General features: G+C 42.1%; 1 protein-coding gene across 2 annotated transcripts in view; it reads right to left on the bottom strand.

The window, feature by feature from the left end:
- Positions 1-1,793: 1,793 nt before the first annotated feature.
- TECPR2 (tectonin beta-propeller repeat containing 2) overlaps positions 1,794-24,288 on the bottom strand; it is a 53,446-nt gene continuing 30,951 nt past the window's right edge. For both annotated transcript variants that reach the window (XM_063118070.1, XM_063118069.1), the window contains exons 16-20: positions 22,127-22,360; positions 16,914-17,062; positions 8,037-8,178; positions 5,269-5,418; positions 1,794-3,914 (exon numbers count right to left, since the gene is read on the bottom strand). In XM_063118070.1, coding sequence (XP_062974140.1) covers positions 3,757-3,914; positions 5,269-5,418; positions 8,037-8,178; positions 16,914-17,062; positions 22,127-22,360 — 833 coding nt within the window. In that variant the 3' untranslated portion in view covers positions 1,794-3,756. The remainder of the gene's footprint in view (positions 3,915-5,268; positions 5,419-8,036; positions 8,179-16,913; positions 17,063-22,126; positions 22,361-24,288) is intronic.

The following is a 24,288-nucleotide window of genomic DNA, read 5'->3' as shown; positions in this document are numbered from 1 at the left end:
TAAACTCTGTCTCTTCGTCCTTTGTAAACATGGTTGAAATCCACTCTTTCCTCAGTTCTCCTTCTCTTCCGATCTTGGTGCTTGCCAAATGTTCCCTATGCACACACCCATGAACAAATGAAGCCAGTTTAATTGAACATCACTAGGGTTGTTTTGTCATCCGTACACCCTGATCGCAGTCAGCATCATTGTTATACTAAGGCAGGGATGGGGAAAATGCGGCTCTCCAATCACCCAACCATGTTGGCTGGGGGGACCATCCTTGGAATAATGTGCACAGTTCTGGTCACTGAACCTAAAAAGGATATCACAGAGTTGGAAAAAGTGCAGAAAGGGGCAACTATAATGTTCAAAGGAATGGAGCAACTCCCCTATAAGGAAAGGTTATATCTGGGACTGATTAGGGTAGAAAAAAGGAGAGTAAGGGGGGCATGATAGAGGGGTACAAAATTATGCATGGTGTGGAGAAAGTGGATAGGGAGACATTTCCCCCCTCTCTCATAATACTAGAACCCGGGGTCATCCCCTGAAGCTTATTGGTGGGAGATTCTGGATAGATAAAAAGGACCTCTTTATAGAGTGTGTAGTTAAACTGGGGCACTTCATATCACTAGATGTAGCAAAGGTAACCAATCCGGATGGCTTTCAAAAGGGATTAGACAAACTCATGGAGGATAAGGCTATGGCCATGATAGCCTATGCTACTTTTGGTACTGCATGCAGTATGCCTATGTTCACCGATTGCTGGGGAACATGAGTTGGAGGGTGCTATTGCACTCATACCCCACTTGTTGACTTTTCATGGGCAGCTAGGTGGCCGCTGTATGAACGGAACGCTGGACTAGATAGACCTTGGCTTGATCCAACAGTCCAGCACTTTCTGGAGGGCCACAGGTTGCCCACCTCTGTACCAAGATGACCACAAGATAGCTAAATGTAGAAATGTGCTCCTCAGGCAGTTGTACTGCTTCCTCTGCTCCAGTTACCATATAACATTTTCTATCAACTTAAACGATATTTAAGCAGACGGGAGAGGGAAACCTGCAGCTCTCGTACCCCCCCCCCCCAATACATGTGTCTTCTTATTATACAGCTGCATTAGAAGGGAGGTATAGATGGGTCCCATACAAGGAACCACTGTGCCCTTGGGGGGTGCAGGTGTGACAGAATTTTTGGAGCATGCTCAACCTGAAGTGGTTAGATGGGCTTATTTCGAGTCTGAAATATTCAGACTCACTTTATTTCAGATTCACTTTATTTCTGTCCTTGGGCACATACTATGTAACTTGCTTTCTGAGTTAGACGGAGTAAACGGTTTCATTACTAGACATACATTAACACTTGACTATACCTGTCCTAACAAGACAGCAGTGCATTTTAGGATTTACAGTTAAAGACACCTACTTTCAATTTACTCCATTTCCCCACCCAAATAACCTCTTGTATAGCAATACCAGAAATCTTGCCCTGTTCTGTTCAATACAAATGTTTCCAACATCATGAGAGATGGTCCAACAGTTAATGTGATCTTTTTTGCTTATTTCCTTTCTTCGAAGTTTTAATCATTTTTTCATTGCAATCTCTGTAGTAATGCTACACATATTTAATTAAAACAAAACCCTGGAATTCTTTGGATTCCAGCAAAAGCTCTTGGATAGCAACAGAGTGCTGTAGCTTGTCAATCTCTCTTTGAGTACCTGGTTTAACTGAAATCCCAAGTACTCTCTATAGCTTCAGCACAAGTCCTCACAATAATAGTATCCTTATGTTAAAATCAAACAGCCAAACGTACGTTTTTTGTTTCCTTTTTAGAAAATGCTAGTTTATTGCACTTATCTGAAAGCACAACAGAAACAAAACACAAATGTACAGAAATGAAATGAAAGGTGGTAAACATTACAGATTGTTAAATGCGTCAATACAAAAAAATATCTCATTGGCTTGGAAGGGTTGTCAACACCAGTTCGTATTTATGAACAAAGCAAGGTACACCATTATATGGAATACAAGCTGCTAGCAAGCTAAGCCATGACCAAGAAGGCTTTTAAAAAAAGTGTAGTACCTATACAAAAATGTCATTTATTTCCCCCCCCAGTATTGTATTGTAATGTGAACATTTGGCCAGGAGTAGTGTAAAATAGTGCTGACCCTGGAAGTTTTCAACTTCAAAGGTTTTGTTTGTTTGTTGTTTACGACTCTGAAGTTCCACTCGGTGAGATGTTCCTCAAAACAGCCTGCTAAGCGAACTAGGTAAACTTCAGAAGCTGAGTTGGTCACAATCCAATGGTGGACTAAAAAAGGAAACTCTGAGGCCAGCTCCATATATAGACGAGGGAAGAGATCAAGCAAAACAGATCAGCTCTCAGAGGGAAACAAATATGACCTCCTAGTCACCCTAAACTGAAAGAGTAGACCGACAACTGAGCACAAATTATGCAAGTGCTGTTGCAAAACAGGTCTGTATAGTGACCCAAATTATTTCTCAATAGGCAGAGAGAATCTGTGTTCCCGGCTTGCATGAGTTCTCCCCACAAATCTAGCATAGGGCAGTTTAAGAAGGGGAAAAACCACGTCCCTTTACCTCCACCTCACATTCACCAGCTCTCTATTCCCCATGGAAGTTGGCTCATTTGCAGATTCATTAGCAGCTGTTTAAAACATTCCAAGGATGCCTCAAATAAATATATACTTAAAAAAATATTATGAGCCTAAGTTGCTGGAAGATACATTTTCTCTTATAGTTGTTTTTTAAGAAAATTAGTCTTCATGAAATATAAGCTGCAGTGCTTAGTAGATTATAAAGTATCTGTGCTGTAAACATCTCAAATATAAGACACTGCAAGATTTAGCTAATGTAGCTAAAAATTGACCATTGCGAAGACAAATCCTGACGAATACCAGGAGACTCTCTTATGGGATACATTTCTTTATTAGCACTTCCCCCCCCCCCCCCCGTTTTCATTCTAAATTATGGTACAAAAAGGAAATTTAGAGTCTGCTCTGGTTACAGGCACAGTTCAGTCAGGTTAAGTGTGGTGTTAAATGTCACCCACAAAGCCACTATTATTTTACAAGCCTGACTTACTAAATGCTCTCTTAGGTGTCTGTGGAACAAAAGCCATTAATGTCCTGATGTATGCATAAGGAGAACTAATGTTTTAGACAAGAATGGGATGAATTTAAACTCCCCAGCAATGAGTGGAATTAGCTCACCACATAGCAAAGGTTTAGTGGAGTCAAGGAAGTCACAATTAAAATTATCCTAAAAGATTTTCAACTCAACACCAAACTGCACATCAATTTGACTTTCTACTGAGAAATATCACATATTTTTGTTTTCTCTGAAGGGCAAACTAAAAGAAGCACAAGAAGAAACTTTACAAATATTTCTGCTGTTGAGAAATAGCTAATGGAATAGAAGTCCTTCCCAATGTAGACAGATATTAGTTTGCATGCTAGAGCAAAATAGCTTTGCTGCTAATGAGGTTAAATTGATACGTTATATTTCAAAATAGAACCACTACAATAATGACAAGTTCACAATTTCTTTAAGCCACGTTGCCCATCTCACCTGAGAGATACTGAAACAAGACACCTCACTACACAATTTGGGGGTTATTGGACAAGTCAAGTTTTTATATACCAAAGTGCTAATGTTGTCAAATGTCGGTGGCTTTAAAAGCCTGGCATTTGGCGTGTAACAGGATTTCCAAGCATGTTTTCTTGCTTTATTACTGTTCTACATCCTCGAGGATGTCATATTACTTCCCACTCATCTTCAAAATCATCACAGTGAAACGACATAGATGCATCGCTCTGTTTCTGTAAGGTGTGAGAATGATGGAAAGTCTTTGTGAGACGCTGAAGGAGATATCCAGAAGGACCAACTCCCCACAATTCATCTAGAGGAGTAACTGGGGGAAGAAAAGTTTACAAGATTCAATAGGGATGCTAGCAGGCAAGCTCTTAACCAAGAAACCCATCCCATTTCACGCCCAGCCATATCGGTTTGGAGTCATAGCAGACCCATTGAATCAATGGGACAAGCTTAATTCCTGTTGATTTCAATGGGTCTACTCTAAGTATGACTAAGTCTGGATCCAACCCATTGCCTCCTATCTTTTACAACAGCCTATCCCATTCTGGAGCCCTTTAGATATTGTGGACTTCAACTCCCATTTGCCCCAGCTGGCATGATCACTGGCCAGAAACGCTGGAGGCTGTTGTCCAAAACATCTGGAGGGGAACCAGGTTGAGGAAGGTTGCTTAACAACATCACCTAGATTAAAGAAATTGAAGAAACCATTTGAAACAGTAGAAGTTCATTATTCAAGATAAAGTTAGGGTGGAATGGGATTCGGTCGGCATCACTTCACATATACCCTGGTATTTGTCTCCCTTATCTGCATGTGTTTTAAGCAGCGAGTGGCAGCTGAGTTAGGGGCTGTCTAAATGTCGTCTTTGCCCCATGGTGGTTGCAACTCAGCACTGTGTAGGTCATATGGTGTAGTTGCCGATTTGTGTCACCATAGGGTAAAGAGATGAAGATGTCGGGGACTTGCCCTACTGTCCTCGCTTTGGAGCTGCATCAGGGGTGTTCCTAGGTGGAAGGCGACCTCCCATTGGTCACCAGAAGCCAGGTGAGGGCCCTGCAAGCTGAATGGCCACTGGAAACCCTGCACTGCCTTCATTGTCAGGATTACCCGATGCCACCCTGCAGCAGCAAAAGCATGGGGGGTTCTCTAAAAGTGGGGGTAACCCAGTGTTATCAAGGCAGCCCCTGGGCTCGGTTTACCAATCACCCAGAACAAGAAGTGAGTCAGCCTCTGCGCAGAAAGAGAAGGCAGATTTATACTAGGATGGTTTAGATTTTTGTCCTCTCTTCCTCCTACTCTCTAGTAAGCACATTGCAAGGCTGACTGTGGAAACCCTGTGCTCATCCAGTGTCGTCTTTAAAAATCTCTAGAAGAGAAGATTGCAGAGTTATGCTCTTGTTTAGAGTTGAGCCTTTGTGATGATAAGGAGCCAAACTGATTTTTTTAAAAGCCAGCGTTGCGCCACTTTTCAAATAACGAATTAATAGGATTCCTGCTGCAGCCCTTGTCAGACCACTGAGCTGCTATTTTAACAATGTTTTCATTTTTATATGTTTTAATCAGTTTTATGTATTTTATAGTGTTTTGTATTCTGTGTTGTTCCCTGCCTCGATCCAGAGGGAGAGGCGGGTAATAAATATACAGTATTATTATTATTATTGAACCAGCTTACCTGTCAAACAAGCAACATTCCCAGGAATCTTCTTCCAATAGTCTCCCGCAGGATTTTTGTCAGTGATGCCGTACCGCCGTGCAACATCCCCATTAGGGCAGCGCGCCCAAACAGTCCTCGTGCTTATCGCCAGCTCACATGCCTGAAGCCCTAACCCCAAAGACATGCAAAGGACAGGATTGCTCAAAGTATTCTGAAACCCATATGTACCTTGTACACATTTCCCTCTACCTTTAACTTTGCATAGAAAAAGAAACATTAAATACTTCTTTATAGGAGAAATGAACACGAGAGAGAGAGAGAGAGAGAAACTTAAGGGTAACATATACATTAGCGGTTATATTTATCATGTATATAATTTAAAGTGGGGAATGAGTTGGTCATCTCTTTTTGACTGCCTTCCCATTGACCGGTTGCCATGAAACACACTTAATTGGAAAGCTCTTGACATGCAGATTCCACAAATAACAGTTTTCGCTATAATTCAAGGTTAGAGTTTATGTATGTCCATAAATCTTTTTTATTTTTTTAATAATTAGGCTATCTTCTATAACAATGTATTATAAAGTTTTATTTTTAATTAATCATGTTTGTTCAATTATACTTGACTCTCTCTCTCTCTATATATATATATATGTCAAGAATAATTGAGTAAACATGATTAATTGCAAACTGGAGCAAAATAAAATATGTAACAAAAAACAAGTGTCTGTACGCCTTTATAAATGCAGGTGCAGACCAAAGTACAACAAAATGCCAGTAACATTGTTGTTTATTCGTTCAGTCGTTTCTGACTCTTCGTGACTTCATGGACCAGCCCACGCCAGAGCTTTCTGTCGGCTGTCGCCACCCCTAGCTCCCCCAAGGTCAAGTCTGTCACCTCCAGAATATCATCCATCCATCTTGCCCTTGGTCGGCCCCTCTTCCTTTTGCCTTCCACTTTCCCTAGCATCAGCCTCTTCTCCAGGGTATCCTGTCTTCTCATTATGTGGCCAAAGTACTTCAGTTTTGCCTTTAATACCATTCCCTCAAGTGAGCAGTCTGGCTTTATTTCCTGGAGTATGGACTGGTTTGATCTTCTTGCAGTCCAAGGGCCTTTAAGCAAATCATGAAGGGATATGTATTTTATTGTTGTAAGCTGCCTCGTGAGGGCTTCTGCCCTGAAAGGTGGCCAAGAAATGTTTTAAATAATAAAAAAAAACATGCTGTATTTTATGGTTTTAGTTTTTGTGAACATCCCAGAAAACTTCAGCTATTCGGTGGTATTGAAATGCAATAAATAAATAAATAGGCATGTACAGTTAAGACTCCTACAGTCAAAGTTTAGTTAAACCTTTAGTTAGATTTGATTTTTCTCCTCGAAGTATGTTTGTGGATTTATCCTATTTCTAAATTTATCCTGCGAAGATTAAGTTCTGTGTGAAACATGCTGGCTGTGGATGATAGGAGCTGTAGTCCAACACTTCTGCAAGGGCACCAGCTTGGGGAGGTCTGATTACTAGGCAACAGGAGTGCAAAACCTTGGGGACCAGAGGCCAAATCCAGCCCAGAAAGCCATGCCTCTTTTCCCCCAACTTGCTTTGGTGAATGGAGAAGAGAGCTTTATTTTGTAGGTAGAGAAAAGCAAAGAGTCACAGTATAGGCAAAGAGTCCTTGAAACTGTAGATAGGAAGAGTCTCAGAGAGGAGTGGGCAAGCCTGGAATGGCTACTGGGGTTGGTTGAGGAGACTGCCTGGCTCAGGAACTCCAAAATGCAGCTCAAGGAAGGGCAGATTTTTCTTCGACTATTTCTCAAAGTATCATAGATATAAGATCTTAAGAGCCCTGCTGGATCAGAACAAAGGTATCCCTGATCTAGTTTCCTGATTCCCCCACTGGCCATCTAGGTAGGGTGATCACATAAAAAGGAGGATGGGGCTCCTGTATCTTTAACTGTTGTATAGAAAAGGGAATTTTAGCAGGAGTCATCTGTTTGCATTCAGCACCTGGTGAAATTCCCTCTTCACCACAACAGTTAAAACTGCAGGAGCTATACTAGAGTGACCAGATACAAAAGAGGGTAGGGTTCCTGCAGCTTTAACTGTTGTGATGAAGAGGAAATTTCACCAGGTGCGGCATGCATACAAATGACACCTGCTGAAATCCCCTTTTCTATGCCACTGTTAAAGATACATGAGCCCTGTCCTCCTTTTCATATGGTCAGCCTACATCTAGGTGCCTCCTGGAAGCTCACGAACACAGTGCGAAGGCAATAGGCTTCTCCTGCGGTTGCTGGTATTGAGGAGAACATTGCCTCTGAACCTAGAAGTTCTGTACGGACCCAATGACTAGAAGCCACTGATAGACTAGACAAGGGTTGGGGAACTTGTGGCTTTCCAGTTGTTGGTGGGCTACAATTCCCTCCCTCCCTCACCACTGGCTATGCTTTCTAGGGCTGATGAGAGCTGCAGTGGACCCACATCTGGAAGGCCACATGTTCCCCATCCCTGGACTAGACTTATCCTCCATGAATCTGTCTAATCCCCTTTCAAGTCATCTAATCTAATGGCCATCGCCATAAGTTTGTGGCAGCAAGTTCCATAATTTAGGAGTGCACAGTGTGAAGATACTGTTCATGAGTGAGGCAGGGGGGAAGGAGAGATTTACAAAGCTGTGCATTCAAATATTGACAGAAGGTTAGCTATTAACTAAATCAGACATCAGAGAGGGACCAAGCACTGCTGGCATTTCAATGGCAACTGATGAATATACACATCAAGTATTCTCACCTGGAACCTGTTCCCAATCCGTGCCTACAGGCATCTCCTCAGTAATCCCAATGCGTACATGAACGTTCCATCTGTTGTCAATCGCCCACAGGCTCTGATCATTAGGACTCGAGTAGACACTAATCAGGTTGACTCCAACCGGCTAGAAAAAAGTTGAAGCACAACATTCTATGTTATCAAATGCCATTTGATCATCACTGACTGAAACGGGGCAAAAAAATTAAACAGGACTATTGGAGAAGTAGAGCGAAAGCTCCAAATACCCAGAGGGCTTTAAAAATAATTCAGTCTGCTCTAGAAAGTCAAAGAAACACTCCCAATATGTGGGCTAAATGGTACTTTCGCCAAAACCAAATAAGGAGTGATATTTACATAGAGCGTTTTTAAAATTTGAAACCAGAATTCAGTGCGTCAGCTTTCCACTGAACACAGGAAAATCCATCAGGCAAAGAGAAAGATGGCGAGAGTAAAATGTTTGGAAACTTCAAGTGATGCAAATTGTGGCCGTCCAGATGTTGGTGGGAGTGAGGAGGTTGGAACATGCGACACCAATCCTGCGTGAGTTGCACTGGTTACCGGTGCATCTCCAAGCCTAACTCAAAGCGCTGGTGCTAACTTTTACAGCCCTAAATGGTTTGGGGCCAGGTTATCTGAATGGCTACCTTCAGCCATATGAAGCATGGTATGCTAAGGTCAGAAATCAGAAGCGCTGTTGATTTGCCCACCACTAAGATCAGTCATGTTGGCACAGGGCCTTTTTAATGCTGACCCCTCAGTTTGGAACTCCCATCCAAATGAGTTATGAACGGCCCCTATAATACAGGACTAAAAGGTGCCCCCAAATATTTTAAATAAATAATAGGTCTTCTAGACACAGATATTCTCCTCCCTCTAACCCGCATCAAACATGTACATGGGGGAAATTATTTTTTCATGATTGCATCCTCTCAAAGGTCCCCTTCATGTTGCAATTTAAATATCTGACATGTGCAATATGTCTGAATCTCTCTCTCTCTCTCTCTCTCTCTCTCTCTCTCTCAGAAACACTCACACACACACCCTTTCTATTGGCAGGTATTTTTCTTTTTTGAGATTGGTTGTTTCTAAATTACTGCTATTTTGCAACAATAGACATTTTGTCTGGAGTAAACACACAAACAGAAAAAAAACACTCCCTGTTTGAATATCCCCTTATTCGGAAACTCCATCTGCAGTCTTTACTTAACATTTAGCGTAACATCAAGTCTTTATTTGAGTGGGCCAGGGCAATTTTACTCTACTTTTTCGCTTCTGAAATGCTGTAAAATGATGCCTTTATGTAGAGGAGGTTCAGCAAGTGAAGAATTTCTTTTAGAAACAGCTTTTAACTGCTGCTTTTATTTTTAATGATATGCTTGATGCTGCATTTTAAGATCACATTTCGCCATGTTTAGCTGCTTGGATATTTGCATCTTCTTTGGAAATTATTTCAAATTATTGTGGCTGCTTTTAAAGCATGTTTTAAAAAATTAATTTCATGTGTTGATCATTGGTTTTGTTGTATTTGTTCTTGTCGTGTATGTCGTCCTGAGAGCTTCAACTATAGGGCGACTCATACATTGAAATAATAATGATAACGGCAATAGTTTAGTATTTGGATGACTATGCCTTAGGGTCGTGGGTGGTGGGAATAGGTATCAGGTCCCTTCTGACCTCATGTGTTATAATAGTTGGGTCCTGAACCAGGACTACTGCTGCTGTTGCACACCATGGTCTGGATCCTAGACGCTAATGAAATAGGGAAGATGAGCCCTCTTCACTAAAACGCACACACAACCATTCATAAAGGAAATTCCTGCAGAATCATGAGAAGGCTTATTTGGTGTGACAACAACGGCCACGGCAAATGTCACCAAGTGCCAATCACTTGAAAGACAACTTCAGCATCGCAGCAAGAGAAACACTAGCCCTCCCTCCTGCTGCTCTTTAAGGCCAGACAGCTTTATTCTGTTCACCACCATCTTATGTGGAAGTTCATAACGTCTTATCATACTCTAGCAGATTTAGTAAGCTGGACTGATAAGAGAACAAGCATCTCTTTGCACGTAGCTAGCTCAACAGGACAAATTCACAGATGGATTTTCCAGTATATCATATCCACACATCCACTATCGTGAGTCACTGTGTGCTTCCTCTGAATTCTGAAACCCACCTAAACCCCACTGTTGCAAAGGAACTGCCTTAAACAATCAAAAATGAAATCACTTCCCGAAGTTAAGAACTCTTGGCTATCTCTTCTCGCCAGCTTCAGATCAACTATACATTGCCAGCCATGTTGTGTCTCTAAGGGTGCAAACCCTATGCATGATTAGACAGAAGAGTCCTACAACTCCCAGCATTCCCCAGTCAGTATGGCTGGTTGGAGAATGCTGGGAGTTGTAGGACCTTTTTTTCTTTCAAAACCTGCATGGGATAGTGCCCTAATACAGTCAGCCCCGCATTGCATCGGGGTGAGTGGGTGAAGACTGGTAGGCCGGGGGATTACGCCTTCCCACGCATATTATTCCCCTCCACCCTTGTAACCCCTTCCCAATGTTTTTCCCCTGACTTGGGCTCCAGAGCCATATGACCCCCACAAATCCTCCTCCTCCTGTTTCTGCCCTGCATATCGTTTCCTTCCACCACCACTTGGAAATGCAAGTTGGCCAGTAATGTGTAGGGCCAACCATACTCTTCCAACAAACTCAAGGCTGAGGGTTATGTGATTGTGTGTAGGGAAGTGAAGGCCTGGGGGGAAAAAACTGGAAAAATCCCAAGGGCCATTTTTGTTTTTGTTTGTTTGTTTCCCAAAAAATTGAACAGCTTTGGATGAGGAAATATTTTCTTTTCTAATGATTACTCGTAAGTAGGCTTTGGGAAAGGCATTTAAAACTTTGAGAATGGGGCGAAAAAACCTTCACAAACGCTAGGAAACCAGCAAATGATCAGTGTTTGGGGCAAAGAGATCAAAGTTTGAAAGCACCCTAAGAGGTCAGTTCTTTTCAGGAGGGGTAAATTTTGGGGTACCAGGATAAGTACTGAACATTTATTGAGCAGGATGGTCTTAAAAAAACAAACCCAGAGATATTTGTAAGATCTAATATTATGACAGTGGTAATCTAGAGACAAGTTCATTAGTTGCAGGGGCCGCTCACTCCTAGCTGTCATGTCTCACTCCTAGCTGTCATGTCGTAAAAAGAGGCCAAAAAGATGAAATGAGCGAGTGAAAAAGGCTGTCAAAAATGGATGGTAGAAGCAAGAAGTCTTACCCATCAGCAAACACTATTTGTAATTCCATCAACACGGCAAGACAAGGCAGCCAAATAAAGGCTGTACTGGAAATTACACGAGAAAGGAGGTCGAAGCATCATCCACCACTGAAATTTATCCTGCAATCTCATTTTACAAGGGGACGCCCTGAAGAAAATTTAGTGGGAGAAGTTCAAACATGTGCTCAGGCAGGCACATGTGTGTCCTCGTAAAACCTTTAAATGGATCCACACTCGATTCTGTTGCAAGAGGGTTCTCTCCTACGCCTACGCTGCCCCATTAAAAACATCATCAACAACAACAACAGTGACATAGCTAATATATTCCTTGACCTAAAAGGCAATTTTGGAATACTGAAACTTGATTTGTTCTTTGATTGTGGAATTTGCACAACTAGGGAGACTCAAAAGTGCACAATCTTAAGCGAGGTTAACTTAAGGAAATTTACAGAATGAAATAGTTCCATCTTCTTCTCCCCATTCACTGTATCCCACATTTTTCAGGGAAGAGGGAATCACAAGTAGCTGCAGGGGTGAGGAGGAAGGAATGGGAACCTTCCCGGGGTTATTTGATTTTGGGATTGAACCTCATATTTTTAAGATATAAGAAGAAACATCTAGAGAAACCCCAAATGCCTATATTATGGAAGTTCATTAGAGGCTAGATAAGGGGATCATCAATAACAATTAGACAGCTCATTAAAAATGAACCAGGAGCTAAATGCAATCAAAGAGTCAACAAGATAAATATAACAAGATAAATCTCTTCCCTGCCATTAAAGCCACAGATTACTTCTATTTCTAAAAGAAGAAAATATAGTAAAAGAAACTTAATTCTATCCAACACCGTATTATGGGAGGCAAGGGGAGAGAGAAAGAGAAATGACTTTTGAGATCCTCAAATGCCAGAACAGAAAACAGACTTTTTAAAACCACTGGCAGGTTTGATCAAGAGAGCAACTCCCATTAAATAAAAGAGCATTCTGACAGCTTGTTTGTAACTTTTAGAAGGGCAGAACAGGGTACATTCCCATAAACAACTGTTCAATATTTTAATTGCTCCCCATCTCTCGTTCTGCTGACCATTGTTCTCCTTTCAGCAAGCAGAATGGTAAACAGGTGGTCTGCCTTCACATGGGGAAAAAGCAAGGGTCTTCCCACAGGCTGCAGGGAGAACATGGGACACATTGATCAGTAATTATTCAGCATTTAACAACACAGATTACTACTCAGGCTCAAATTTGCTAGAGGAGGTAAGGTTTAGTTCCCCTAAAAAGCTGGAGAAAATCCAAGCTAAGCAATGTGATTTTTTACATTGCAGATTTATGATCCTTATCAATACTGACAGAAGCCATGTAACCCCTGAATTCTGGAGTGTTACGCAAGCGGCGTCACTGGAGAAGAAAATGCAGTTGCTCACAGACAAATTTTTACGACTCAGGGGTTCTGAGATAGGGCAAATTATTCGATCTGACTAGAGGGTCAATCTGTTTTACCTCATTAATGGCAGAACTGTATTTTAAGAGCAGCTCTGCCTCAGAAGCATCGGAAAAGCTCAGCTTTACCTCTCCACCCCACCTCGCCCTGCACTATTCCCTATTTTGTCTATTGCTGTGAATGTGATGCAACTTAACCTCCTGGACCAAATTAATAAGGAAGAGGACAGACAGGAAGCTTCACCACGCTCACGAAATGGCTTGTTGACAAGCCACTGATCTGTTAGCATCTGCTAATCAAAAGCTGACTTTTAGGAGGCATTTTGGTGTTTATTTTACAGGGGCAAGACAAACTTACATGCTCAAGTTTTCTTGTAAGAACCTGGCCTGATGTGCTGGAATTCTCTCAGTTTTTTTTCTTATATAACTAGGGGAGGGGGAATTCTCTGGAGGAAAAAATGCAGTCTGGTTTGTGTTTTTTTGCTCTTTGAGATCTGCTGTATTAGGTTTGTATTGTTGATGTTGGACAAGCGAGCAAGTAAGAATTCCCAGTCTGAAAATAGGGATATCCAGCAGAGAAGGGGCAACCAAGGAGTTGCTTCGGAAAAGATGATTAATGTCATTCTGCCCCCAGCTATAAGCCCTAAACAAATGTCTCCCATTCTAGGCTATATTGCATCCCTGAGTTTTGTGTTCTCTCTATTTCCAAGGACCTCAAAGTGTGAAAAGAGACTTCCTGAATGTGTGAGTGTTTGCTAGGGGAGGCATAATGTCCTCTGTTCCTTGCCCAAAGAAACATCCTATTATTTATTTGCTCCAGGAAGTGCAATGCTCATGCACTCTCCTCTAACACTAGCAAGTTGTGAAAAACAGATATGCCATCGCAGCTCCATCATGTTGTAGGGTGGTGGTAAAGCAGCATCCCTTGTTTTTCATAGACTAGGGTTCGTCCCAATACAAATAGCATTCACCACCTGATCTTTTTTACACTGCACACAGTAGAGGGTGATTCTCATCAATAGAGCCATTTTATTTTTTCTGGGCTGAGTAATATTTAAACGTTTGAGTGGAAAGCCAGTGCCTCGGATAAAGGCCATCAAGCAAGTTATCTGGTTCTGGATCGAGGGACACTCTAAAGACCAAATATGAGATCCTTGCCCTACCTGGGGATGTTGGGAAAGACAGAACATCCATTTACATGGGACAAAGGTTTGGAAACTTTGGGCAAGCTTTAAGTGGTATTATTGTTTGGAAAATGCCAGGCTTTACTTCTGTTCCTTTTCCTCACTGTCTAAAGAGAAAAAAAAAACACTTCTCCCACTGCTAAAAAAGCACCATCCCGTTCTGATAGTCACGTTGCTTCACTTGACACTTCTGTTCTTTCCCTGCGGTGGAAAAAGCCTGTACTGTGGAGTGTGACTGGCAACACCAGCTCCTTTTCCCCTAGACTCACACGTGCTGGGAAGCTACTCCGCCTTTGCTTCCGGATTTATGACCCTGAAATAAGAGAGACCCTCTTTATCGTTCACATGCTTTTTCTCACGCAGACCGATCTTTGCATTTGGGGGCGAAGGGAGGGATATCCTTTGGAGAAAGCATCCTATGAAATGTTTTTGCTTGAGTCACTGCCTGCCAGACTGCCTTCTTCTCAACGAACAACCTCTCAAAGCCTACGCCCACGTCTATTATACAGCACCGTTGTGGGCCGCTTAGTAGACTGCACATTGCCAAGACAGATCGAACATTCCCCTTCTGTTCTCTCTCTGCCCACCTCTCCAACGAGCAGCAGTTCTCTGACATGAGATAAACAGAGCTTAGCGAATGATGATGTAAGAGAACAAATTATTGCAATTGTGCTCAAAGGGTATCTTGATACTTTGTTATGGCGAGGCCGCAAAGCACTCTGTTGGGCAGAGAGGGGGTGGGGGAGAGGAAGGACAGAATCGGTATTGTTTTTTTGTGATGCGAGGGGGACCTGACAGGAAACAACCCAACTGGAATGTAGGCAGCAACTGAAAACGGAGGCTTTAGGGTAGTGTTAATTGTTTGGCTATTATTTTAATGTTCCTTTAACAATGGCATTCCTATCAGGTTGGCTTGTTTCGTGTGAGGGTTTTATTTCATGGCCTCCACATTGTCTAGAGTGATTTATTTATTTTTAATAGAAAGGAGGCTTAGAAATTTTAAAAAGAAAATAAACTAGTAAAGGACAAGTTACAAGAGATTTCACGTCAGATGTTATGAACGTTAGAAAGAACATATTGGATCAGACCAAGGGCCCATCTAGTCCAGCACTCTGTTCACAATGGCCAACCAGCTCTCAACCAGGAACCCACAAGCAGGACACAAGTGCAGCAGCACCCTCCCGCCCATGTTCCCCAGCAACTCGTGTATATAGGCTTACTGCCTCTGATACTGGAGGTTGCACTTAGCAGTCAGGACTAGTAGCCATTGATAGCCTTCTCCTCCAGGAATTTATCCAACCCCCTTTTAAAACCATCCAAATTGGTGGCCATCACCACACCTTGTGGTAGTGAATTCCATAGTTTAACTATGCGCTGTATGAAGAAGTACTTCCTCTTACCTGTTCTACATTCTCACCCTAAGCCCGCTTTGAAAACGTGTACAGAGTTTGTCCTACAGTTTATACTTACACATTTTTATTTATTTATGTTACATTTATATCTCAGGGTGGCCTATTTGAGATGCTGCCTCTCCATTTTATCCTCACAACTCTGTGAGGCAGATTAAGCTGAGTCAAAACTGGCCCAAAGTCACCCAGTGACCGAGCAGGGATTAGAACCCAGATCTCTTAAGTTCTAGTCTAACACTAATTTGCAAGAGACACGGCCCATTCCCACTTGGTCGCATAGTGAATCCTTTAAGTGTGTGTGTGTGTGTGTGTGTGTGCGCTTTCGCTTCATCCTGGCTCTGATTCCAACCACTTTTTTTTTTACTTCAAATGCAGGACATTGTCTTGACCGCAACTTTCATTCTAATATCTCAACCTTCAAATACAGAAATCACACTGCATTGTCTTTCATATCTTTCCTGACCCTCTTTGAAAGTGATTTCCAAGGTCAAGCAGAATAGTTCCCTATGTGTAACAAAATTCATTTTGATATCACAATGTTCAATGGAGTTATCAGGTTAAACATCAACAGAAACAACACAACTGCAAACAGAATGCAAACTGGATGAGGAGTTAAATTACAATCTTCACTTTGCCTGGTCAGTCAATACACAAAAAAGGGAGACTCTTTCAGACAGATTAGGGCAAATGAAATGCTCTTCTTCAATAAATCTTGGTAACTTTAGAGACTCTACTAAAGGGAAAAGAGGGAGAGGTAGCTGTGTTGACTGTAGGCAAAATTCCAAATCCATATTAGTGTAATACCAAAAAAAGATCAAACCAAAAGATCATCAAAAAATGTGAAAGCTTTTGAGGTCTACAGGTGTCTTCATCTGGCAAGAAGTTACAAAAAGCAAGTGGGGGGAAGGGGTAACCTGACTTGATGGTGAATTCACTGGCCTAGTTCAGATGACACACTGGGCTCACTGAGGACTATTTCATCAACGATGAGACCAGCATGTTGTGAGAATCGGGTTCATAGTGTTAGCATGTTCAGACTCCCAAGATGAAGTTGGGGAGGAGGCATTTGCAGATATTCAAATCAGGCTCTGCATGTCATGTGATGATTATAGGTTGGACCTGCAGCTATCCTAGGATTACTGAGAACTAGAAACTCAAAAATGTTGGTTCCCTCAAACTGGAAATACAAAACTCTGCTATTTCTCGTACGTCTTTTCATGCTGGGCGATGTACACTGGCTTGTTTTACCAGTATGTAGGTACCGATATAGAAGTATTTATTTATTTATCACATTTTTATATCATATATTATGGAAGAAGAGGGAGTTTTTAAAAAAAGAAATGGGACAATATACTTTGTGATGGAGCATTTCCCCCCAGCACAACTTTTACTCATTCACTCCTTCCCTCTCCAACTAATTTGTCAGGGTTGTACAAAGTTTGTTAAACATTTCCAGAGCCTTGAGTCCTCACTAGCTATCGCTAAACAAAAAGCACTGGGATCCTTTCATGTTGAAGGCCTGCAAATAAGTGACTGAATTAATGGAGGATCACAGTTTTACCTGGATGGGCGGCTCAATCATTATCCATGCAGGCAGCATCAAACTTGGGTTCAGAGGCTGCGTTCCAACCCGGAAGTAGATGCCGCCACAACTATCACAGGCCCAGATGTGCTGATTTCCACATGCTAAGCTTCTAAGTTTCACAGCACCTAATGAGCGAGAGAAGGAAATAGAGTTTCAGTTCAATAATCTTCTACTCTGATTGATGACACTAACTAGGTTCAAACTACACAGCTACTGTATTTTCCCTCCATGGCGCTAACAGCAATTTCGGGGGCGGGGGAGATTTTGCTGCTGGTGGGGGAGGGTTAAAACACACCTCCCACCAGTGCAGCTGCTACAGTCGAAATCAGAACCTTCCACAACACAGAGAAAAATAATAGAGGCGCCAATCGCAGATTTCCTCTATGGGCCTTGGAATCAATTACTGAAAGAGAAGATCCAATTATTGCATTTACCCACCACTCTAGATTTAAAAAGCAGAGTTGAATGAGGGAAGAATAGAGAAATGGGGTGAGAGGACCAAAAATGGAGGGAAAGTAACAGATGGAATTCCTCCAGGAGGAAGGGCTTGGAGGCCAAGACCTGACCCACGGAGGAGGTTCCTGTGGGCTCCACATTCCTGCACTATACCATGGTTTAGCATTACATCCTAATAAAGCTTGTACCTGGAATGCTCCCTAGTCCCTACTGCCTCTACCCAGACATTCCTTGAGGGTAGAGGCCTTTTGAAGGTGCACTGGAGAGCTCCTTGCCATTTGCTTCAATGGAGATGTCTCTACACCTGTACAAGAATTTACACATGTGATTCTCTCTCCACTGAAGCACATGGGAAAGGTGTGTCGGTTCAGGTTACCTTCTCAATAAAAAGAAGCTATGTGTGGTCAGGGAGTGAGATTGTGCCTTTCAAGGTGACCAAAGGTTTACACAGGGTTGTAAAACTGGTACAGGGCGTTTGCACATAAAATCCAACGCACACACATAGACCTGAACTGCATGACCAACATCTTGCATCGGCTCCACATCCCATTTGTAGACAACCACCTGGGAGAAGATCACCTGAACTGAGGGAAATGTATATGCCACAGAGCATGCATAGAAGACATCAGATCATGGGCTATGTCTACAATGCAAAACTAACATTAAAGCCAAACAAACAAAAGGAACAATCTAAAATGTTGGTTTCTGTCATTTAGCAAGTCTTCTTTATTGAAGCGTCTTAGAATTGCAATTCTACAATTGTTGCTATTAAAATAATTTTCAGAGGAATGCGGAAGGTGTTTCCATGCAATGTATTTGGACAGCAATTTTGTATAGAATTAGAGAGGCAAATTTTCACATGACCTCAAATGATCTCTTCCTGGCCATGCTTACAGACCAGGTCTATAAATACATTTTAGTGCTTAACATTCCAAATGGTACTACCAAGTAGTGGTTGCTGGATGCGTCTCTGGGATAAATATTTCAAGGTTAGCCAAGCTTTTGCTTCTAGTGCACAATGCAAGTAGGAAGCTCTTTTTCTAAAGAGGTTGTACCATCAACAAGGAATCTTTTATTTTTAGTCAAACAACAGCATCAAGACTTGGGCTGCTTTCCTTAGGACTGAAATAGAAAGTGTAAAGCTGTGAAATAACTCTGAAGTCATTAGTCAATCATACACCAACAGAGTACTTATTCCTAGAAACGTCAACCGTGTTATTTACATTTAGAAAGGTGCAGAAGAAGTTAGAGGTTATTGACCCTGATGCAACATTACTGGGTCTGGAGTTTCCATATTCTGTATTAGAAATACTTAGCGGGGCACAGGATGGGACACAATATTATACACAGATAGGATGGCCATCATGGAGTTATGCAGCACATAGTAGTATTTTGGCAAGATGCCAAACTTAAAAGATAAACAAATGCCCACATGCCAAAGTGAATCTTACTGATTAACAGAATGTTCTATGCAGTGACTGGGATATCCCGTTCCCAGATATAGTGTTCCCATTGAGAAAGGCAAGCCTAAAAGCCAACTTGTATTAAAGATGGTAAACTATGCATTTGCTTTGGGTAGATGGTGTGATGTTGCTTCACAATCTGCAGGCAAAATACCCTACAATCCACCACTCTTACAGTAGTCCATTCTTTAGGAACTTTAACAGTGAAGAAAGATAGCAATTTTAGTGCAATGTTTTCAGATATTACAAAATGGGAAGTGGCATTCTACATTAGGGAAGAGTGGAAAAACATGGAATTCCATATTTCGCCTCACTGAGACGCCTTTTGTTGCGGGATATCTTTGGATCCAAAGGACACTAGAACAGCTAACAGTAATATTGTCTTCCTATCTCCCATGCAGGGAAAAAAGGAAATTGCTTCATGTTGACTCCTTCCAGACCAATATTGTTGACAATGGCTGACAATGCAGCTCGAGGGTTTCAGACAGAATTCTTTCTTAGCCCTGTCTGGATAGACTGGGGATTGAACCGGGGACCTTCTGCATGCAAACCAGATACTCTGTCACTTAGCTACGGCTCTGTACTTCACCTCAAAAGACCTTTGAGCACCACAGTTGAGTTCTACATCTGCTCAGGGACAAGCTTGTACTACAGGCAGAGTATGGCTGTGGTCTGGAAGAAGATGCTTTCTCATACTTGTTCTGAGTCCCTTACATTGTATCCTATGCAACAGGATCAGGATGAGAATGAGCTACCAGCCTAGGACATTTCTTGATATATAGAAGCTGCTGCAACATATCCAAGAATGGTTCAGGCCTGGATAATGGCTTCGGTACCTCGCACCAAGCGGAGGGCAGGGTCTTAGTGCAATCTCAGTTATATATGATAAAGCAATAATTGTTCATGCTGTTGATATCAAATATGTTGTTGAAACTGGCATAGCTGGAGAGCAAATGGGCAGAGATATTAGACTGCATACGTGATTCCTTTTCTTGGTGTCTGGTTTCCGCCACATTCATAGCACTTTTTAAATGAAAGCCATAAAATAAGCATGACGCAGAAAATAAAGAAACCAAAGAAAATGTAAATGGAAGGAAATACTAAATCTGAAGGAGAAGAAACAAAGTACACCTTAGTTAGAAAGAAAGATAATCAGAACAGACTCATCTAGGAGAAAATGTCACGGAGAAAATTCTCTGCAATATGTCTCTTATGGTGACCGAAATAATGTTGCTACACCCCTGTGGGCCTGGGGTGAAGGCAAAACGCCAATTGAGGAAAGGGCATGAGTGCCAGCTCCTGGCCTTACGTTCTAAAAATCTCTAGAAGTGTGCCTAGGCAGAAACCGGCATGTGTGCTGACATGGAGACTGAAAAGAAGAAAATGGAGGAAATATCACAAATGCATCACTGAATCCTTCAAGGAAGAGCAGGATGGATACACACTAAATGAACGAATAGGACAATGTTTGAAAGTGGCCATATCAAAACCGGATTAAAACAAAGAGGGCGTTAAAGTATTGGAATGTTCCTGGCTTTTTCCTTTATCATTTCTTGAATTCTGCCTTTATTTTAGCACCGTTACATAAGACCTGCTTGGCTCAAAATAGCCACAGGGAAAAAAAACAACAGTCATCAGCATAATTTGACTGCTCCACCGGATTTGACATTCAGTGGCACTATTTAAAATAAAACCTTGTTACTCCTGATGGCAGAAAGCACGTTGGATCACAGTGGCTTGAGTTCTCGATGGCTCAGCTGTTGGTTTTGATCTAAATAAACATCGGGGGCTTGGAACAAGGAGTCACATATCACCTGCTCTGCATTGCTGGGTACTCATTTACATGTCCAGCACAATTTGATACCCAAAGATAGTCGCATTATGTAACTTTTTTTGAGGTGCTTTTCTCACTCCATTTTGGATTTTCCCTTTATCAAAGCTAGTGCTCATCGTTCATTCAGAGAAACAGAACTTTATGCTTGCTAGCAGACTGCCAATGCCTGTTTTGACTTTGTTTGAGAAACTTTGGAATATAACAGTGCAGCTCTAACCGAGTCAAATGTTACACTTCTGGACTCAGGATAAGTACACAAAGGACTGACTGCACAGAGCTGGAAATGTATCAGTACAATATGTGAATACTCTATTTGTTAATGTCATTTCATCACCTCTGAATTTGTTTTCCTGAGGGCGATATAAATGTTAAGGTAGAAGCCTTTTTCGGGGGGAAAGGAGTCAATTTCATTTTATTCAGACTGAGGGTCAAATTCAATTTCTGAGAAATTCATGGGGGCCACATTCCAGTGAAGGATGGAGCTCAAGGCAAAAGAAGCAGGGGTGGAAATACCAGGATATTTTAGCGTACAGCTCTAGGCCTTAGGAGAGGTGTTTCAACCCTTTACAATGGGGGGGGGGGGGGGAAATGTGCAAAAGCTGGAAAACAGCCGTCAGGGGGAACCCTAGAGGGCCGGACTTGGATATGGCCTGCAGGTTCAACAACCCTGCTGTAATCAATGGAGAATGGTGACTCTGATATCTATGGAGTAGCAAATCCACTCCGGGTTTCAGTCAGAACTCTAAAGGGGCTATGTACATTGTATAGCTCCCTTAGAGTTCTAACTAAAACCTGGAGCGGATTCGCCACCACACTGAGTTCTAACTAAAACCTGGAGCGGATTCGCCACCATACTGAGTTCTAACTAAAATCTGGAGCGTTTTTTTCTCCACTTGCTGTAACTAATAAGCATCCACAGCCAATGGCAGATAGTGCTCATTGGGGTGGAAAGCAACGCTTCCCACTTGTTCCCCCATTGAAATATTGCTGGAGTGGTGTGGGATGGTGCCATAGGGAAGTGATAACCTTGTTTCGGCCCTGACAGCATTATTTCCTGCCTGTAGGGCATCTATACAAGTATTATCTCGGAAAGCATTCCACACTTTGCTGTGCTGGCATCCTTATCCCTCCATCCCGATAACTGTCTTCCCTTAAACAAAAATTTGAGAATTAAAATGGATTGTCCACTCCTTTCTCTGGGACCAGCGTGGCAAAAAAAATTCTGCCATACCAAACAACAATACTTAGTGCTTCATCAGTAGGTTTCAAGCGTCAGAAGAGTTCTGCATTCATTCATTTATTTATTACATTTCTTTACAGCTCAATAGCTGAAGCTCTCTGGGTGGTTATACCCATCAATTATGCAGCGGAAAGGCGTCTCGCTTGTCTGCATTTAAGCTGGGAATTTCTACCACCCAGTACAAAAGAAGCCGTACCTAACTGAGCAAGGTCCAGTCTGGTCCAGTGCATCCCAGTTGGGCAATTAGGCGAAAGTGTCCTTATGAAGACTCGGCCCAGACTATCCAAGCTCCATATGGCATCCTGGCAGGCCGAATAGTATACCATTTCGCCTTCAGAGGGTAGCTGAACTGTCGAAGGATGGAACTGAGGGTTTCGATCACTGACACAAAATAGGTCCTTGTTACTTTGACACAGCCACAGAAAGCTTCCTGGGGGAAGGACAAAGGTTACATTGTAAAATCTGTTTTTCCAGAAGGCTTCAGTGTTACAAAATCATACAGTGTCTGCACATTATTTTAAAAAAGAAGTGAAAGATGCATTCCAAGATAAAGAAAACTGGTCAAATGTAACTTTTAAAACTTAACACAGTTAGTAAGTGTTAATAGTATTACTATTTCTACAATGCACATACGTTATCTTGGCAAACTTCAAAACAGCCCTGTAAGGTAGGGCGATATTATCCCCATATTCCAGATGGAAGGCTGAGGCTAAAATGGAGTTGCTTAAGAGAAGAAGAAGAGCCCAGCTAGATCAGACCAAAAATCCATTTTATGCAGCGTACTGTTTCCCTCGTTAGTTGAACAGATGCCTCTGTGATGCCCATAGGCAAGACATGAGGGAAATAGCCCTCTCCTGCTGTTGTTCTCCAGCAACTGATATTCAGGTGTACAGTGGAGGCATTCCAAAGGTATAATACAGCTGTCATGACTAGGAGCCATTATAGCCTCATGTAGGATAAGGCTATCAATGACTACTAGTCCTGGTGGCTAAGTGCTACCTCCAGTATCAGAGGCAGCAGGCCTACATACCCCAGTTGTTGGGGAACATGGGTGGGAGGGTGCTATTGCACCCGTGTTCTGCTTGGGTTCCCAATCGACAGCAGGTTAGCCACCGTGCAAACAGAATGCTGGACTAGATGGACCCTTGGTCTGATCCAGCATGGCTCTTCTTATAGCCTTGAGTGCTATTTGTTGGCAGAAAAGCATGGTACAAATCAAATAAATAAATGACAAATAAATAATAAATAGCCTTGCCCTCCATAAATCTGCCTACTCTCTTTTAAAGCTGTCTAACTTTTGGGCCATCACTACAACTTGTGGAAAAGAATTCCACAGCTTAACTATGTGCTATGTGAAGAAGCAATTCCTTTTCATTGGATGACCCCAGGTACTAGTACTTTGAGGGAGTAATCACTTTCATACATCTATACAATTCTATCATGTTCTCTGTAACTCTCCTTTTTTCTAAACTAAAAAGCTCCCAATCTTTCCTCTTAGTTGCTCCAGCCTCCTGCTTGCCTAAGAAATGTAGAGATTTCATTTCCAAGGTAAGATTTGAACTGGAGACTTCCTGGCTCACAGCCCATCCCCCTAGCTAATGTGCTACACCACCTCCGAAGTTGAGGACTTGGTTTATTTTCATGCCTAAGTATAGCATCAAATTGCTATTTCCAGCATCAACCTGGTGCCGCGCAAAATAATACAGAACAGCCATTTATTAAAAAAGAAAAAGAAGTAACAGCTCTATAGGAAAACAAAAACGCTCTTTGAGCATTTTCTGAAGTCAGAATTCCTTGACATCACAAATAACAATATCAAGGGCAAAATCCCAAACTGCTACTGCGCTCACACTCATTCTGTTGCACTGTTAGATCAATGTTCTTTTCACCCAAGGACGAGATCCAAACAGCCCTTAAGCACGACTCCACCATTCCAGCGAACATTCCAAAGAACATTGATCTAACAGCACCAGCAGTACTGACCACCATGGGGAGTTAGCGCTTTCTAAAGTAACCCCAGAAACAAGAGGCAATGTCTCTTTCCGGATCAAGACAGGCCGGTGGAGTTCCCTTCTGCAAGCTCTGCTGACCTGCCCCTTTCTGGAAATGAGCATTTCTAATTCTTTCTGATTATTTTAAGAAGCCCTAACTCTCCATTGCACTAGCATGCCCACAGTAGGATACTGCCCTAAGAGTTTAACTCAGGGGGAGGCAAAATTTACCAGCCAGCAGGTGCATTTATCAATTTCCCCAAAGAGACTCCCTTTTCTGCTCACCTCCCCCACCTCCCGTGGATCCTTTTTCTTGTCCCACTCAATGAATTACGTCTTCTCTGCTTCACCCCTATGGCATCTTTCT

This window comes from Elgaria multicarinata, chromosome 2 (genome assembly GCF_023053635.1).
Source record: "Elgaria multicarinata webbii isolate HBS135686 ecotype San Diego chromosome 2, rElgMul1.1.pri, whole genome shotgun sequence".
NCBI lineage: Eukaryota > Metazoa > Chordata > Lepidosauria > Squamata > Anguidae > Elgaria > Elgaria multicarinata.
This window is presented reverse-complemented; position numbering and strand designations above follow the sequence as displayed.